Source organism: Wolffia australiana, chromosome 10 (assembly GCF_029677425.1).
Source record: "Wolffia australiana isolate 7733 chromosome 10, ASM2967742v1".
NCBI classification, from domain to species: domain Eukaryota; kingdom Viridiplantae; phylum Streptophyta; class Magnoliopsida; order Alismatales; family Araceae; genus Wolffia; species Wolffia australiana.
The window spans coordinates 6,954,613-6,974,168 of NC_135844.1; the positions used below are offsets into that span (position 1 = coordinate 6,954,613).

Sequence of the window (19,556 nt, forward strand, 5' to 3'; positions counted from 1 at the left end):
CTGTGCAAGCTTCCAATGCATCGCCTACACGCTTGCACCATGTTGGAACGATCTGCTTCATGCTACCATCGTACGTAGAGATTCAGATTTAGAGAGTGGGGGACATTGAGAGGAGAGAGGGAGAATTAGAGAGTAATAGATGGTGGGAGAAGAGAGGGAGAGATAGAACTATAAGTTAAAAATTTACAGAGCGTGAGAGAGAAAGAGAGAGAGAGAGAGAGATAGAATTAGATTGTAAGATAAAATGCGAGAGGGAGAGTGAGAATTATAGACTAAGTTAGAATGAGAGAGAGAGAAGAGAGGAGAGAGGGAGAATTAAAGAGTAATAAAGGGTGAGAGAAGAGAGGGAGAGTTAGAACTATAAGTTAAAAATTTAGAGAGCGTGAGTGAGAATGAGAGATAGAGGGAGAATTAGATTGTAAGAGAGACTGAGAGAAGGAAAGGGAGAATTATAGAGTAAGGGAGAATGATCGAGAGAGAAGAGAGGGGCGAAGGAGAATTGGAGACTAGAGAGTAAGATAGAATGAGAGGAGAGAGGGAGACATAGAGGTAAAACAGTGAAAAAGAATCAGAGAGTTAGAACTAGAGGTAAAAAATCGAAGAAGAATCAGCGAATGAATAAACAAATAACATCTTTAATGATCTCAACAAATAACATCTTTTAATTTCACTATAGCATTGGGATGCAATGCTATAGTCAATTTTATTACAGAAGTGAGAATCAGCGGATGAATAGGAACAGAAAACAAAGAAAATTTAAAAATATTAATCGGCATAGAATAAGATTAAACCGACAAAAAATACAAAGATTAAACATATGAAAATGTTGGAACGTACCCGCGAGTGCGCCGTCCGCCGATTCCGCCGATGCCGCCGTCCGCCGACGCTACCGTCCGCCGACGCTGCCATCCGCCGACGCTGCCGTCTGCCGATGCTGCCATCCATCGACGCTGTCGTCCACCGTCTGTCGTCCGCTGTCTGCCTATTCTGCCATCCACCGACGCCGTCGTCCACCGTCTGTCGTCCGCTGTCCGCCTATTTTGCCGACCGCTGCCTTCAGCTCTCTTCCCCTCTTTCGTGTATTTTTTATTCAAAGTTTTGAATAAAAAATACACAAAAATTCTTAAGTTAATGAAATTCGATGTGGATATCGAAAACCGATATCCACACCTGATATCCGGTATCGTCATCCTTCCCCCTGAGACGGAGATAGATGCCAACATTGAGACAGATCTCGGTATCTGATATCGGCACTATAGCAACCGATATCCGATATCCGGATATTGAAAAAAATGGATACCAAAAATTCCCTTTCCGGTATCCGATACAGCATCCGTCCTGATACTGGCATCCGGTACTGGTATCAGGATGGGCGAACACTAGGTATACCTTGTGTTCCCGTCTACTCAACTGTGGACCAAGATTTGCTACTGCTAGTTTAAAACATAGTGGCTGTCTCATGCTCTGGCAGTTCATCTCCAGTTGCAGGAGCAAAGTATCTTTGGGTTCCAATAGAGGACATGTCTTTGTAAATTCTTTTGATTTGTCTTGTTCAAATGACTTCCAGAGATATAATGTTATTTTGAGTGGGATAACCTTTATTTTCCATGGATTTTAGCAAGTTGATGTGAAAGACAGTTTCTTAGATATAGCACTGAAATCTGTGATCGAGGTTTGAATATTAATGTTTTTCCTTCCTACTTTTGACGATGTAAGTTAGTTCATCCCAACTCCATTTAATATTAATTTACAACCCATTAGATTTATTGCCAAGTAGAACGGTTCACACTTCCTTTTGATTAAGAGTTAAAGATAAAAAAATTATTTCATTTGAAGATAAATTTGACAGTTTTGACTGCAAGAAAATGTCTAATGAACATTCGCGATTTCATCCTTGACACAAGAAATGATTCATCTTCCCGTTGATGCTCTCACATCAGTCTCTACAAACTTTAGATTTCATCATGGTGTTATTTTGAATTTGAACAATGGCTTTCAGATTTCTCTTCCGTGGCCTTGGCTGGAAATCAAGGCTTTGATAATAAGGCACCATACTTCTTTCCATCACCAAAATCCAATGTCAATACTTGTTACCTCACTTTTGCTATCAGATATTTTGATTTCTCGTTCGTCCTTGTCGGACGTAATACTTTTGCTATCAGAGTTGCCATATTGGTTAATTTAGTGGAAAAAGGGTTCCTCTGATGTATGATTAAGTAAATCCTTTTATACTACATGAAATCGGTCACTTTGAATGTGTAAGTTTTTTCATAGATTTGCTTTATCGATTCCACATTTCTCACGTGGTTTTGATGCGGATTCTTTTAATTGCAACTAGGGATAAGTCAGCAGACTCATTGCCCTCATACGCCAACACTTTTACAATCTCTTAATGTTTAGAACATCGAACCCAAATAGTGTACAAACGTATCAACCCCTCATTGACCCAAAGCCTTGGCAAATCTATCAGCTACTTGATGATGGGCCCAACAATGTTGCATGTTAATCACTATGGCATTGTCATATTTTCAGATTGAGTAATGCTTGATCTCCCTGTGATTTATTCTTCAATAAAACACAGAATTCTCGGCCATGGAAATGGTTGATCTGTAATCACGCAACGAATATAAATCTCCATCCTCATAAATGCCAACATCTTTCAAGATCTTATTGATCCATATCTGATGTTAACTTTCACTTGCTGCAGCCAAAAACTCGATTTCCGAATAAAATAATACAACTGTCCCCTTCTCTCTTTTTGCTTGATTAAACATATGTTGAGCCAATAATTAAACATAAATTGTTGTAATTTTTCTTCATATCTTTCTACTGTCCATTCATCATCCACATAACAATTCAACTAAGGAATAGGCAGCCCAGCATAGAATAACACACATTATTTGGCTCCACAATTATGTTCATGGCTACAAAGTGCTGAGTAGAAGGATAACACGGATACCTCTACACTGTACTCATCAGGATACCCAAAAGTTGATACTTGATTGCAGGATTCATAAACATGAAGTCATGAACATATGTGAACAATAACATTATCACATAGACGTTACATGCCCATTAAAAACTTGTTATTAGGATAATTTGAATAACCAATATTATTTATTCAATGTTAATGTTACTCAACATCCAATCTTAATGACAAATAAATACTATAAACATTTTTACTAGAGAATTAATATTAATTATGCAAATTCAGTGAAATTCTGTTGCAGCTTGTATGGATTTTATTAATTTTGAGAATTTTGTGCAATTTTTGACTCCATGTGCGAATTTTGTTCACTTTGTGTAAATTTTGTTTGGTTTGTGCGAATTGTTCTATTTGTGCGTATTGTTCTATTTGTGCAAATTGGTCTATTTGTGCGAATTTTGTGTAAATTGTGAGAATTGTTCAAACATCTGTTCTAATTTTTGCACAAAAAAAAATGAACAGACCCCTGTGCGGTTCTTTTGTGCGAATTTTTTATTCGTTTTAAATGAACAGAACAGAACGACCATGTCTACCCCGCTCTCACTCTCTCCCTCTCATTTTCTTTTCTTCAATCTCTCTCTCCCTCTCTCTCTCATCCTCTCTCCCTCTCTCCAGCTACTTCTCTAGCCCTCTCTCCCTGTCTCTCTCTCCCTCTCTCCCGCTACTTCTCTAGCCCTCTCTCCCCCTCTCTCCCTGTCTCTCCCTCCCTCCTTCCCTATCACTGTCTCTCCCGCTCTCACTCTCTTCCACTCGTTTCTTTCCCTCTATCTCTCTCGCGCTCTCCCATTCCTCTTCTCTCCTTATCTCTCACTGGCTCTCCCTCTCCTTTCTCAAGGCCTTCTCTCTCTCACCCTCTCGCCCTCTCTTTCACCCTCTCTCCCGCTCTCCCTCTCCTCCTTTCTTACCCTCACTTTCTCCCTCCCTCTCTCTGTCAACCTCGCTCCCGCTTTCACTCTTCTCTCTTCCTCTCGTTCTCTGCTCGCTCGCCCTCTCTTTTGCTCTCCTTCTCTCCCTCACTCATTCTCTCTCTCATACTCTCTCCCTCTAGCCTTCTCCCTCTCCCTCACGCACTCTCTCCCTACTGAACTCTCTCCCTCTCGCCTGCTCTCTCTCCCTCTCTCCCTCTCACTTCCCCTCTCCTGCTCTCCCTCTCTCACTCTCTTCATCTTTCCTCTTGTACTCTCCTTCTTAACTACTCCCTCTCTCCCTCCATAACTCTCTCACTCTCTCTCAGTCTCGCCCTCTCATTCTTTCACTGTCTTACTCGCTCCCTCTGGTATTCTCTCTGTCTTGCACTATCTGAGTTTCACTCGCACTCTCTCACTCTCTCCCTCTCGCATTCTCACACTCTTAACTCTCTAATTATATTCCTCTCCCTCTCTCTCTGTCATTATACAATACTGCTTTGGCTCCATAGGCGACATTAGATGCAGCGGCCAAGTTAACTTAACATGGACCTGCACATTGACTAGTCAACTTGACTGACTGAAGACCGGACTGGACCGAGACCAGACCATGATAGAGACCGGACCGAGACCGAACCGAGATGGGACTGAGACCGGACCAAGACCGAGACCAAGACCGAGACCGGACCGAACTTCAGGTGTAGGTTTAGGTTTCCGGTAAAACCGGACCGAGACCATATCATGTCCTTCCCTTACTGTAATTGTAATCTAGAACCATCATTGTAATCATCATCCCTCATCATCATCCATAACCAACATCATCATCATCCATAAATGTCATTGTAATCCATAACCGTTATCATCATTCAGAGCCGTCATTGTCGTAAAGAATTAGCATCATCATCCATGACCATCATCATCATCCAGAACTGTCATTGTAGTCCAGAACCGTTACTGTCATTCAGAACTGTCATAACCATCAAGAACTAGCATCATCATCCATAACCATCATCAGAACTTTCATCATAATCCAGAAGCGTCATGAACATTCAGAACCATCATTGTCTTCCAAAACTCCCTTCTCCTCTCTTAAAGTCGCCCTCTAGTTATTTTTTCACATGCTGTACCAGACTGAGTGTCATGATCAAACATCAAGACTGAGTTTCACATTCTGAATGAACGCACGAGCTGAGAGTATCCAGGTTGCACAATAAGGAGCTTCCTTAGACTGTTTAATTTACAACTCCAAGAAATATCATTGATATCATCTTCATCATCATCATCCAAAGCTCGTCGTCATCCATCTACTATAATGGGTAGGTCATATATGAGAAAAAAATGTTTCTTTTTTTGTGACACAAATTAGAGTTTTCAGAAAAATCAGTCATTGTCATCAAGAGCCCCCCATCGACATCCAGAGCCTGTCATCCTCATCATCTCTCTAATTAAAGGTCGACGTTTGAATGGCCATGGATAAAGAAGCTAATAATGGGCACGCCAGAGATAATAATTTTTTCCCTCTCTTCTTGGTGGCCCAACTTAGTGTTTGCAGACAAACCCGTCGCCATCATCATCCAAATTTCCTCGTCGTCATCAGAAGCCTGTGATCGTCTTTTTCATCGTTTGTCTGATCGAAGGTAGACACTTGAATGGCCGTGGATAAAGAAGCTAAGGACCTATGTCATGTGGTCAAATCCAGAGCTACGAACAATGCTCGGATAGAACGCGTGCTGGTCTCAACCTTTGGGCAGAAATGCTGAGCAGTCTTTACTAGGGAAGTAGAAGTCTCTTGGACAGCTATAGTTTGCTTGGAGGTTAAGGAGAGAGGGTAGGCCTAGGCCCTTAGCATCAAATGAGACATTGTATTATAAGGAACACGATTACATCAAAGACTGTAGCTATTACATGGGGAAGACCGTAGATGATACCGAAGAAACGAGATGGGGCGCAACACGCACTGTTGGGTAGTGGCGCTCCTGCGCCTTGAGGCCTGCCGCCCCGTGCACGCGCATGTGGGCACCACAGCTACTAGCGTGCCCCTTGTTGGGCGCTCACGTGAGTCATGGATCCCCGCTTCACCACTGATCAATCGTACCGAACGCCTTGACACCCATCTGCCACACCCCTGTACATGGTCCCCAACTTGATGCTCCACGCGCCACCGACACTAGTGCTAACACCTCTACGCTCTGTGCGCATTGGCGTCGGAGTGCTTAGCGGCCCAAGCCTTGGTGCTGCGTGCCGCAACACTACACGCAACACTTAGAGGGCATTGGCGTTAATGATCAAGGTCGGTGTCACCACCCGTGGTGTGTGCGGTGTCCACACTTACGTACTCTATCTCCAATTCTGAGTCCATGTATGCTGGCATGTCCTCAACAGTCAACACACAAGCCTTTGTGCAGGAATACCACCTACTTTGGGGCGTTACATCATCTGAATTGCCTCGTCGTCATCCGAAGCCTGTAATTGTCATTGTCATCGTTTGTCTCTTCGAAGGTAGACACTTGAATGGCCTTGGATAAAGAAGCTAAGGGTCGTGTCACGCGGTCAAATCCCGAGCTATCTCAATTGCTCGAATCTGACGCATGCCGACCTTAGTGCTTGGAGCAGAACACTAAGCAGCCTTGATCTCTTGCAGCGGAAGTCTTTGCAATTGCTTAAGATCGCATAAAAGGGGTTAGAGGAGAGTGTGGGGACGCAGCCCGTTGAGGAATAGGGACATTGCATTAATATCATAAGAGGTTACATCGTAGTCATTATTGTTACATGGGAGAAGACCAGGGTTGATACATAATAACGAGACGAGGCGCATCGCGCCAGGGTAGTGTCGCCTCAGGGCCCGCCACTCATGTGTCCCCAGGGAAGGCGCCGTGCGCCCGAGGGCATTGCGATCACACACGCCACCCCTGCCTTGCCGATCACACACGCCACCAGCACCCGCGCTAACACCTATGGCGTGCATACTGCGCGACGCTGCTGCATTCGGCGCCTCAAGCCAAGCGCTGCGCGCTCGACACTACCCGCGGGGACGCCACGTGCCCCCATGCCGCCTCGGCGCTTTCTGTGCGCCAATGCCTTAGTCTCCTGGCGAGATGTCTCCCGCCCTGCACCCCCCACACGCAATGCACGCGCTGCCAGTGCGGCTGTAGCGCGGCACCCCGCACAACTCCGCGCTCTGCACCCGCGGCATGCCGCCCGGCTTGAACATTGCACGCCCGTGCGCGGCGCTTGGCGTTCGCACGAAGCGTTGGCGGCCGCGCTTGCCGCTGGGGCGCAGCGCTTGGCGCGCGCGCTCTCACGCCTGTCGGCCTGTGCGCCCATCATGCGCGGACTTCACCTGATCCGTTCTGCCTAGGCAAAAACAGGCACACGCACCATCCGCACTGTATTAGCACATATGGGGGCGATGGCTTGAAAGATCAGGTTGGGCATCGCTACCCTTAGTGCGTGTAGCATTAAATATGACTCAGTCCTTAAATATCATGAGTCTCACGCGAACACGCCCTCCCAATAAGCACACAGGCCTCTGTGCAGGGAATGCCGTCTAGTGAGAAAAACATTTCTTCTTTTCTTAGAGGCCCAACATAGTGTTTGCAGACAATCCCATCATCATCATCTAAAGTTTAAACACACGTTATCGTCATCCGTTACTTCATCCATCGAACGTGAACGGAACTCCGAAGACGACTGTTCATCGTCATGCGCTCTTCTCTACTTTGCTTTCTTTCTTCATTCTCTTCATTCACAATCAGCCAATCCGACCCGAGATCGCCCAGTCGATCGTTGAAATAGTAGTGGCGATCGTTCCTCCTTCGCTCCGTCTCGCCATCTCTTGATCTCTCTGTTTCTCTGTAAGAAGCCCTTTTTTTGGAACCCTAGAAGCAGAAGAATCGCTCTCCAGTGTCCACTCTCCAGTGAAGATCTTCTGTTCTCAGCTGAATTCCTTTTTTAGATAATTTTCTCTGCAATTTTTTCCTTTTCCGTTTATTTTACTCGCCCACCATGAGATGTAGCTAGCTGATGAACTGTCTCATTTTTAAGCTGCCGAAACTTCTTGGCGTGATTTTTGGTGTCTTTGATCTAAGTATACCGCGCAGAAAATTAGCAAAAAAGTGTGAAAAGATGGAAATTACTTTGTTTGAATTGTACATTATGTTTCTATCACACTTTTTTCCTAATTTCTGGCGCGGTACTTAGATCAAAGACATTATTTTTCTATCATCCTGTCGATGTTTAAACTTTGTTTGAATTTTGGATCGATATCATCGACAGGATGATAGAAAAATAATGTACAGTTTTTCATTTTTTATCTTGGGTTTTCTTGTCAGTGGCATTAATACTTACTCTAATAGCTGGCAGATTATTTCAATGGGACTCCTCAGTATTATAAGAAAGATCAAGAAGAAAGAGAAGGAGATGCGTATTCTCATGGTGTAAGATTTCATCATCTATTGTATTAAAAATTCATCTTCTATTTCTTTCCAAATTTACCTGGAAGAAACAAAAAATAATTTCTTGTCTTCTGTTTTCTTCTTGTTACAAATAGAGGACTTGATAACTCGGGGAAGACGACCATTGTGCTCAAAGTCAACGGGGAGGATACAAGCGTAATAAGCCCCACTCTAGGTTTCAACATTAAAACCATAAAATACGAGAAGTAAGCCTGAATTAACGTTGGAATTCCATATTTTTTCTTTGACATGGATTGGTCAAACATAGCCTTTAGTTCGAACAATCTCGATGATAAAATTATTATTTTTAAGCTCATTGCCTTACTTTCTCATTTTTTCTTAGTATTCGCCTGAGTATTTTTTCATGCTTGGATATTTTATCATTTCCTCAATCAGGCGTCTCTTTAAATGATTTTTTAGAAGATATTTTAAAGTAAATTTTACACCCATGGTTTCGACAGATACTCGTTGAACATATGGGATGTGGGTGGGCAAAAAACCATAAGATCATATTGGAGAAACTACTTTGAACAGACGGATGGATTGATCTGGGTCGTTGACAGCTCAGACGTGAGAAGATTAGACGACTGCCGAGCAGAGCTGAGTAATATTTTAAAAGAAGAGGTAAACTTATTTTTATTTTCTCTATCATTTATTTCAAAATTTTCATGCCATTTTTTTAACCAGTAAACTTATTTTTTATTTTGACCTTTTGGCTTCACTCAGAGACTTTCTGGTGCATCATTGCTGGTGTTTGCTAATAAGCAAGATATTCAAGGTGCTCTTGCACCTGATGAGATAGCCAAGGCAAGAAACTACTTCATGCCATCTCAACCATTTTCCCTTTCTCTCCAAAGAAACTACTCTGCATATTTATCTTTACTGGTTTTCTTAAAGTAAATAAATTTTATCTATACTTGTCTATTCGTTCATTGTATATTTTCACCAGTGTACTTATCTTATTCCAGAACTCTCTCTGTATCGCTGCAATCTCTCTCTCCCTCTCTCGCTCATTAAATAAATTAGATGGCAGGCTAAGGTTAGAACCATGTCATTGCTCTTTCCTTCTCTCTGTCTCTCATTAAATTAATATGTACGATGAGATGCCAAAGGTTAGAACCATGTCATTGGTCTCTCCCTCCTTTCCCTTTCTCTCTCCTCATTCTCTTTCGTTCTTTCCTGTCATCTCTCTCTGTATATTTATATTTGTATCTATACACAAGTATGACATATCTTTTGTAAGTGTACTTCTATATATCAACCAGCTTCTATCTCTCTGCTATGGCTAGTGAAGGAAGAGTTTTCTGTATTTTTCTATTTGTATATTGGGCGATTTCTCTATCACTTAATCATTCCCTATACTATTTTATGCTATGGATTAGGATGAGAATTTTGATTTCTAATTAAAGGCGATTGTGATTTTGCAGGCCCTGAATTTGGATTCCACAGACAGGACCCGGCACTGGAAGATTGTTGGGTGCAGTGCATATACTGGTGAGGGATTGCATGATGGATTTGATTGGCTTGTCCAGGATATTGCCTCCAGAATTTATGTACTCGGCTAGGACGGCAGTATTTATGTCAAAGACATCAATCAACATTCTCATCTATTTGAGAGAAAATCAGAAGTTTTATTTTGGTGAGATTCTTGTAAAAATTGCGCTTATAATTTTGTAGGGCATTTTCTTCTGTTTAGAATTAGATTTGTTTCTGATCTTGATCGCTCTCGTCTGACTATCTGCAAAGCTCTCTGTCATTTAATATAAATATTGGTTTGTACACGCGTTCCTGTCCAAAATCAGTCTTTTGATGTACAATCTACAAATGGTGTATCCATCTAGTCTGATAGTTTGTTATCAGTTTAATTTTTTGAATAATAATTACACTATCTATTCTCGTATTGCTTATCTGCCTGAGTGTAACCTTTGAGCCAGCTCACTTGTGTAAAACAAGTGCTGAGTATATTTTGCATGCCTCTTTTGATGGTATAAAAAAAATGGTATCTGCATAGTCTATATATGAGAAGCTAATTTAGGAACTTTGATCTGGGAGCATCGAGGCATAGTTTATTGCACAGCACACTCTTTATGTGATAAGCTAAGCCAGTGAACTCTATTAGGATATAGTATGAACATTAAGAGTCAATTTTTGGATGGAATGTATGAGCCTTTGGGGCCACGATGATGCTGTGGATCAGTATATATATCTCTCTCTATCTCTATCTCGCTCACTTTTTGACCCTCTCTTTATTTCATGCTCTCTCTATCTGGCTCTGTCTATTTCTCTCTCTCTCTATCTCTATCTCGCTCACTTTTTGACCCTCTCTTTATTTCATGCTCTCTCTATCTGGCTCTGTCTATTTCTCTCTCTCTCTCTCTCTCTCTCTCTCTCTCTCTCTTCTCTCTTCTCTCTTCTCTCTTCTCTCTTCTCTCTTCTCTCTTCTCTCTTTCTCTCTATATATCTTTGTCTTCTTCTCTTAATCTCTTTCTGTCAAGTGTCAATGTTGTCAACATCCTTGCATCTATCACATCACCCATATTATCTCAACATGCAAACTATTTTTACAAAGCTCAAGTACTCTGTTATAAGTAAGGCTATAAGGTGACAAAACAGAATTTGGGTTAAATAAGTCGGTTTAAGGTTCTGATTTATGCAACAGTATTTATAAAATTTTCCTTAGAATAGTGTAAGTAAAGGTAGAATCCACAAGGAGCAGGTAATGAGAGAGTATATTGTAATTCAAATATATTATAAAATATTTTTTTGGTGATTTTATATATTTTTAGATTTTAACTATTTTTTAAAGAGCAAGTCAACTAAATGATAGAAAACTATTCAAAACTATTTTAAATAAATAAGGTAGATACTTATGTTGTTTATTAAGAGTTCTAATTATTTGTTATGATTTAGGAAATTTTCCTAGGGCAAGAAATAAACTTTAAAGACACTTTCCACGTTGAAATTACAAATAAAAATGAATAGTGGACAAAAATTGTTGTAACTTCTGCTAAAAGAGGAATTTTCGAGTGACGTTTGATGCATTGGAAAGCTTGAAGTCTAGGCTATTCTTTGGTTATCTACACAAAATGGTGAGAAAAATTCAAATCAAATATACAGGATATCACATGAACCTTGTTATCACTTCCCCAAGGGCCAAGTGGTGTTCTTTCTCCAAGAATCTTGATCACCCTTGAACTCTCTCTCCCACACTCTTGCAGAACAAGAATGGATCAAAGAAACCGGATGCACTAGCCTGCAACAATAAATTGGGAGCAGAAATCCGAGATGACATACAACAAAAGGGGTGAAGGGAATAAATAGAAGTGCCCTAATTTTCCCAACCGTTGGATTTAATTCTAAGGGATTGGAGGGCTAGGATTTCTTAATTTCCAACCTGGACCCACTTTATCTCCTCAGATTTGAAAATATACCATTCAAATTCAAATTGTGGGTTATTTCCACAATTCCTGCCTTTAGTTATCTGGTCTTTAAGGAGGTTTGAATGGGCTTCTAGAATGGGCTTATTGTGTATTAGGCCTCCTCTCATTATCTATTAGATTTCTAATTTCCTCCATTTTCTATCTCAAATTCATCATTGTATTTACCTAAATCCTGTTTATCAAATAAAACTCCAAGAAGATGTGAAAGCCACTTGATTCTACGGATAATGCTAGTGAAAATATAAAAATATGTGGTAAAAAATAAGTATAAAAGTATAATTTTACTGATCTAATTTGACGCTATCATAGGGCCTCATGCAGTGAGAAAACAAGACATTGTGTCCAATAAAAGCAACTTATATGACAAATACTTAAATGGGGCATCTTAGAAAAGGGTTAAATATCATCTCCAGAACTAAAAATGGAGTTAAAAAATAATTGGAGAAAAATTGTATATATTTTTTTTATGAAAGTAATACTATAAAGGGTATTGATTTCGGCTTTGAAGGTTATATGGATGAGGTTATAGAGGGGAAAATAATATTGCCATTATATCTGATAATATTTTCATATACTTCTTTTTTATCGTTTAATGAAAGTATATAACACAACAAATAACAAATTTCAAACATGGAGATGATTCTTAATCAATGAGTCCCATTGTTCAGGTTGAAGTGTTGGGTGGGATAGTTTTCTCTCTTTCTGTCTTACTCTATCTCTGGCCATCTCACATTCTACTTCTCCCCATGTCCCCCGATCTCCCACCATCATAATTTCTCTACATATTTGTTAATTTTACCAGCATTCTATCTCTCCATTTCTTTCCATCTATATATCTTTTCCATCAAAATATCTTAACATCTCTCTTTATCTCTCTCTCTCTCTCTCCTTCTGTCTGTTTATCTCTCCCTCTCTATCTTTATCTTCATGTCTCTTGCGTACACATATTTTTATGGGGATCATACAAAATAAAAATTTTTGAAAGCTCTGACTAAATGGGCTTACTAAGTTGGGTAATGTTGCTCAAGTGACTGACCTAGTCTTCCCACTCTTGACCTGGAATTTTATTCATGCCAACTTAGTTTATCCAAATCTTAGTTGGGGTGACCCGATCTAGCCCGATTTTGTTTGACCTCCAACTTTTCCTAGTGGTCAGGTTGGGTTAGTCAATCAACAAGGAGTTTTTTAGGTCTTACCTAATTGTTGGAAAATTTCGGGGCTTCGATAGACAGTAATCTGAACTTGATTGCACATTGAGATATCAAATAAAAAATGGTTCTCAAAGCCAAAAACATAGAAAATCCAAAAAAAGCACCATCCACGAATCAAATCCAAGAATTCTTGGGTCCTCAAATGAAAATCTTCAAGCCTTTCAAATGTTTGACCTATAGACATATTCACACGATCTTCAGAGCAGTAGATCTCCTCTTCTTTCATGAACTATGTTTCTGGAAATCAAATTTCCTCTCTATCCCCTCCCCATTGGAAGCAACACTCAAGGAAGAGGAAGAAAGGAAAGAGGGGGGAACTCAAACTTCCTCGCATGGGTATCAAATGATGGTACCCCCCTCTATTTATACTATCAAGGAAAATTTTCAAAAAACTCCGTGTCTTCATAAACAATTAATAAAAGCCCCCCAGACTTTTATTATCTACCAAAGTCCAAAAACCTTGTTTCTGTGACCCTTTTTGACCCATGTATCAATCTGTTTAGTAACTTCCAAGGCCCAATAACCTTTATTAGACCCACTTTATTAATTAATTATATCACAAACATATATATATATATTAATCAATGATCGCTTTAACCCAATCTATTGGTTAAATTGCCAACTCGTGGAGTGCCAAACTATGCCGTGTCCCCTAGAAGATGCAAAGGAGTATTTAAAATCTCTCATGAAACATTTATTGTCATCCATTATGGTGTATCGTCATCCAACGAGGAGCACAATGGAATACCGATTGATCCTGGGATGTAAGCACAGGTAAGGGCTCGAGGGGTCAGGGCACAATCAAGCTCCCAATGTCCCGAGCGATTGGATCGAAGGTCGATGAAGGGGGGGACGTTCACTGTCCGCGCGCGTCCACACCTGCAAGCAATGCTAATCTGACACTGAAAAAGGAAGTTCCTAGCATGAGTGCAGTGGCTAATCCTATGACACATGCAAGGTCTCTCAAGGCAGCGAAACAGACAAGGACGTCACTGAAAAGCAAACTAATATTGGAAGGAGGGGGCAAGAATGTAACCTGCGAACAGGGACCCAATGTTCTGGTTTGTTGCGCCCATCGCGAATGGATGCAAAAACTCGAGGTATGATCCACGTAGTATAGAGGTGCGAGGAAGAGCGTTGACACTCATCAGCTGACCCATTGCGAGGAAGCAAGAGACTCCGTTTGGGAATTATCAGCAAAGTTGACATGGGGACCAGAGCTCGAAAATGACCAACTGACCCCACGCTCACAGTCAGTACGGGTAGGAAAGCAGCCAGTAAGTAGGGCCAACCGATGCCGCGCTCACGGTCGTAGTTGGCCGGGTGGGTCTGGAGTGTTAAGGAAGGAGTCTCCAACTTGGCGGGCGCTCTCTGTTAGGAATTAATCAAGATTAGGTAGTAAAATTAATTTATATCTTATACTCGTTAGAGACTTAGATTTTAGGATTTCGTATAAGTTCAAATATAGAAATAGGATTCAAGATAGATGGACAGAATTCAACTTAGGATAGTTATAACAGATAGGATTAAATCTGTATAACCCACAGGTCCACAACTCCGATCAATGGTGTTGATCGGTGCACCCGTAGTTATAACGGTCAGATTCAAACGTAGGAGAGTCGTTATAACAAAGGGTCCATCGCACTGATCAATGGTGGTGATTGGTGCGCCCAATCTGTTATATCGGACAGGATTGGAAACTGTTTTAAACAATAGTTTATATCCGTTGTAACTTCCTCACAACGGATATAACGTTGTAAACAGGCAACTAGCTATATTTAGGGTCACTAAATTTACACTTTAATTTTGAGGGAAATACAACAATCTTCTACTCTTTTGTCTCGCCTATCCTCTCTCTTCTCTCTTCCTTCTCAATCCTCTCCTTCCTTCTCTCTGTTCTAGATTCTTATCATGGAGATTGTATGATATAAGTAGCCGCCGAGACCGGCGTCGCACGGTCAAAGCGGGTCTGAAAGACCTTACAGACGACATGGTTCCAGGGGGGTCATTCTGTCCTCGACCGAACAGTTAGGATAGCAACACTTTTGGAGGACTTGATCGGCGGGCTTGGACTCAACACTGCAGGAAGCATCTCGTCGGGCGGTGGCCGTCGACCAATAACAGTGAAGCTTGCCTTGCCTAGTTATCAGGGTTTGATGGGAACGTTCAGTTTAACAGCGTCAGAACCACATAATAGTTGTTGTCGAACATTGGCACTGGTGAGTGGCCGAAGTTCCTGTGGACGAACTCGAACGAGCAGGATCAGTACAACATCAGAGGATTGCAACTCCAGGAGCAGCGACGCTACAACGGCAATCTCCCAAAGACCACAACACTAGGTCGGTGAAGGTCTGGCAGTGAGGAAGACAAGAGCAAATGCTGGAGACGTGCAAACCCTAGTCATAGTTTTGACCTAGAACAACAACAACGATAACTCAGATGCCCCCCCTTGGAGGGAAAAGTTGAGAACTCAAAAGAACACACATAAAATTTATTCTTTTTTTGTCAATGAGACTCTAACCCACGATAACCCTCCCCGCCTCCTTTCAAAGTAAAAAAGGGGGGGTGTATTGGTGTCCTAATGGGCCCTTCTAAGGGAGATGACAAACGTGGGCTCCCCACTTAAAGGTATAACAAAATAAAAAAATGAAACATAACATGGGGAGGGGAGGCCATTACACACGCAGGAGGGGCCTCCTGACAGTCAAAGGGAATGACGAGATAAGACCAAAACAATGCGAGGAGGGGCCCGTACAAGCAGGAGGGCCTCCATAAAACCAAAAGAAGACACGAACACAAAATAAAATGATGTGAAGGCAGTTTCCTCAATCCTGATAGCAAAAACTCCAGTTCTTCATGTCAGCTAGGGCTCCGCGATTGATGACGAGCTTGGACTTCCTTTTTTGAATGGTCCTCCATCATATAATTTATCTTCTACATGAGACTCCTAAATGACTTAGGGTACAGTTAATTATTAAACTCTTAAAGATCATTCTAGTTCGTACTGATGCATGGAAAAATCTTCGTAGAACACCTTCTCTAAGATTTACACTACCATGGGCAACGATTTAGCTGCCTCCTCTTCCTTGAGTAAATATCTTCTAATACCAAGGGTAGATGATCCCAATCACCTTCGTGGTCTTTTTGCTCCACCCAAGCTAGGATAATTCATATTCCCTTCATTGAAGACTCGTAGCTCATTATTTAAACACAACTGTCCATCTATAAGGCGTCTTTGGCGTCTAAGATCTAAGGACTACTTACTAAACTATGCCATGAATCAAGCTGATTGATGATAGGAATAATTTAGAGATTCATACAGATTTATTCACTGAACTATTTCATCAAAGAGAACCCACTATATGTCCTTAATGCCTCCATACTAATGGCTAGATGATAGGCCATACTCATATGGGTGGGACTGGAAACTTTTATTCTATCCAGATACTTTGATATTATTCTTGAGTATCCTTCAAATAGTGATCTTCGTATTATGATCTCATCATTATTTACTTAGTCATTGAGTGCATTCATGGAATTCAATTATAAGCATTACATGCATTATAATGAAAATGGAACAAGAGATGGAATGTGCGACTGACTTGCATGCTACATATAATTCCAACAGTGATATGATGACACAACTCTATGAGGAATCAATAGGCCTATGCCAGTTGATAAAACCAACTGAAGCAACATGCTAGGGAAAATTCAGGTGGGATTCACTTATGTCATTTAACCTGATTTAACTTAGAGTAAAACAGATTGACACCTAGCCCCTTTATCATTTTGGAAGTTATATTTTTTGATTTTTGAGATATTTATATTTTTTGACAAACCAGTGATAGTTCATGTGTAATAAGAATAAGTGACTAATGGGTCGAGTTAGGTTGGTACTTACTTATGTGAGAGTCTATTAGGTTATTCATAAGTTAAGGGTGTAAATACCCTTAATGTAACCAATAAGAGCAATGTTGAAGTTTTTTATCCAACTAGGGGGTTTGGCCATTGTTCTATACTTTTTATTTATAGCTTCAAACCCAATCCTTCTGTGAAAGAGTGAAGAAGTTTCATTATGAGGCTTCTTCCTATCCTCACTCTCTCATTCCTTCCTCAAAGCTACACACCATATAGAAGCAAATAAGTCTCCCTACGACATTTGGTATCAGAGTGAATTTTTATTTATTCAAAGGCTACAGAGACAAGGTGAAGAGGCCGGTTAAATCATCAATAAAACGAGACAGATTGTTCATACAACTATTACGTGAGCACCTAATACAGGAGGATATTCAATTTTTTCTCTGAATTTCCTGCTATGTTTTCCTAATCTTTCAAGTTAATGAAAATAAATGATCTTTTGGAAGATATCTATCATTTTTATGTTTTACTGAGAAAAATGGGTACCTTGAAGACACGAAAATATGAAAAATCTGTTTATTTTCAAGTTTATAAGGTCAGGATATGGGAGTTGAAGAGGGAATATGATAGGATCTTGACAAAAAAGGAATGATTAGTACTATAATTTTTGAAAAACAAATCCCATATTGTGGAAAAATCGAGGAATTTTGGGAAGTGATTGAAGGAGAAGAATGTCATCACCAATCTACTTTGAGAATTCTGCGAAGCTTTCCTCAATAACTTCCTCTATTGAACAGTAAGGTAAATTTGACCATATGGTACTAAAGGAGGTTGTTGTGTCATTAAATATTCATGAGGAGAAGCTGAGAGATTCTCAGCAAAGGACAATTCAAGCTTTAAGTTCAAGTCCTTAAACTGAAAATTCAAGCTTCTTCTGAATGTGCTGAAAACTGAAGAAATGTTATAAGTTATTGAAGAAATGTTGGAGATATCTGATTGTAGAGACTTACTATGAAATGGAAATGGAGTGAGATATTTTCGCACTTCAATGTTTCCTGGTTGTGCCAGTTATCATGTAAAAGGATGTTGCTGGTAATAAATTCTTACTACCTCATTAAGGGACATTGAACAAAGTAAGAGGAGCGATCTCATGAGAGAGAAGAACAAGTATAAAAACTGAACATTAGTTATGATGGAAATTCATATATTTTTAGGCCATATTCATAATTGTGAATGACGTAAAAAAAGATTGGCAACACACCTGGCCACCTTCAGAGGTTCTAATATTGTGTGTTCTCGAGGATCTTTGAGATTAAAAGGAAACCAAAAAGAGTGAGAAAAGTGACACATCTTATGGTAACATGATTTGCTGAATAAAGACCAAATAAAGCATCAAAATTATGAAATAATAGAGTCCAGGAACTCTTCACGCACTAAGTCCAAAGTTCACCTTTCTATCACTACCTTTTTCAAGATTATTTCAGATCATTATTATTATTTTTAAAACACAGAGTCTATGCAAATATATGTTTTGAATTTATTTCTGGTTAAGTTCAGGATGGGACAAGATTTACAATGCACATTGCCTCATCCTATCCCAATCACGTAGAGGTAGGATGGGATGCGATACCTCTGAGCACTTATGGTCACATGTCTCATCCGTGGAAGAGTATAAAAGGAAAAAAATAATGTATCAAACAGACATTATTGCATCTCAATGTCATTTTTATCCACTACACCACTTGAGCTAATGAATGAATGTTTTATTTTTATTGTTGGCGACCTCACCATTAAAATATTTGTTTTCTATATTGCGGTAAAAATTGGAAGAATTTGATATTTGAAGAGATTTATAAACCTGGTTGGAATCCACCAATTATGATGAAGTGTCTTAAAATGGAGGTAGATCTTCTATATTGGGGCTAAATTTTACTCGGGAGAGTTCATTTACTATTACCATAATAATGTAACTAAGAGGAAGATAAATGATCCATAATGTTCTAAAAAATTAGAGTGTTACAGAAGCAAATAAAATGGTCCTTTATGTGGAGATATCCATGACTTTGGGAAGAAATCACCATTAGGTTCTCCAGAGAGAAGAAAAATACCATTCTGTACCAGCCACTAACCAAGAGTCTACATGATTAGAAATGGTATCATAATTGGACTAGGCCCGTGACCAATGTTTGACACCTAAGCTTATTTGAGTAATTACCTCATGTAAAATTCTTAATTGTAGAGTGCCAAATTTTATTATAAAACATGACTTACATTATTCTTGGTATGAACTTGGCACCAAGGCTTTTAGAATCTGTTATCCTTGTATGAGGATGGAGGAAATTAATCAACTATATTGACATATAAATATAGTTTTCAGCCTGTGGGGTGTCAAGCTAAACCTCATGCTCTAGAAGATATGTAGCAGTGATTGAATTCTCACATGGAACATTTACTATCATCAGTATCGTATTTATATAATCCTTCATTAGCTTGAGAATCCCAAATGCCTTAGTGTGTGGTTAGCCATCAAATCATAATCCATCATTCCCGTTAGTATATATGCACATATCCACTACTATGGTGAGATAATTAATGTATTATTCATTGAGTCAAACTCCTCTCATACCAAGTGTGGCTGATCACATTTTGATAACTCAATCACCTTCTTTAACTTCTTGTTAATTGAGCTAAGACTTATTTGA

At 40.1% G+C, this 19,556-nt stretch overlaps 1 protein-coding gene across 2 annotated transcripts; it reads left to right on the forward strand.

The window, feature by feature from the left end:
- The first annotated feature begins 7,530 nt into the window (after positions 1-7,530).
- Positions 7,531-10,059, forward strand: TTN5 (ADP-ribosylation factor family protein). 2 transcript variants are annotated; one of them, XM_078582284.1, is made up of 6 exons: positions 7,531-7,808; positions 8,254-8,327; positions 8,441-8,551; positions 8,807-8,969; positions 9,072-9,152; positions 9,773-10,059. In XM_078582284.1, exons 2-6 carry the CDS (start codon positions 8,263-8,265, stop codon positions 9,908-9,910), a joined length of 558 nt encoding a protein of 185 aa, XP_078438410.1. In that variant the 5' UTR covers positions 7,531-7,808; positions 8,254-8,262; the 3' UTR covers positions 9,911-10,059. The 2 variants fall into 2 exon arrangements, with proteins under 2 accessions (XP_078438410.1, XP_078438409.1); XM_078582283.1 differs by having other exon boundaries at positions 7,532-7,808; positions 8,247-8,327.
- The last annotated feature ends 9,497 nt before the right edge of the window (positions 10,060-19,556 follow it).

Excerpts from the sequence above, each read along its gene's own strand:
- TTN5 (XM_078582284.1), top strand. The coding sequence starts at position 8,263 with ATGGGACTCCTCAGTATTATAAGAAAGATCAAGAAGAAAGAGAAGGAG. Across the intron at positions 8,970-9,071 it reads GTAATATTTTAAAAGAAGAG|AGACTTTCTGGTGCATCATT; the intron begins GTAAACTTATTT and ends GGCTTCACTCAG. Across the intron at positions 9,153-9,772 it reads CACCTGATGAGATAGCCAAG|GCCCTGAATTTGGATTCCAC; the intron begins GCAAGAAACTAC and ends GTGATTTTGCAG.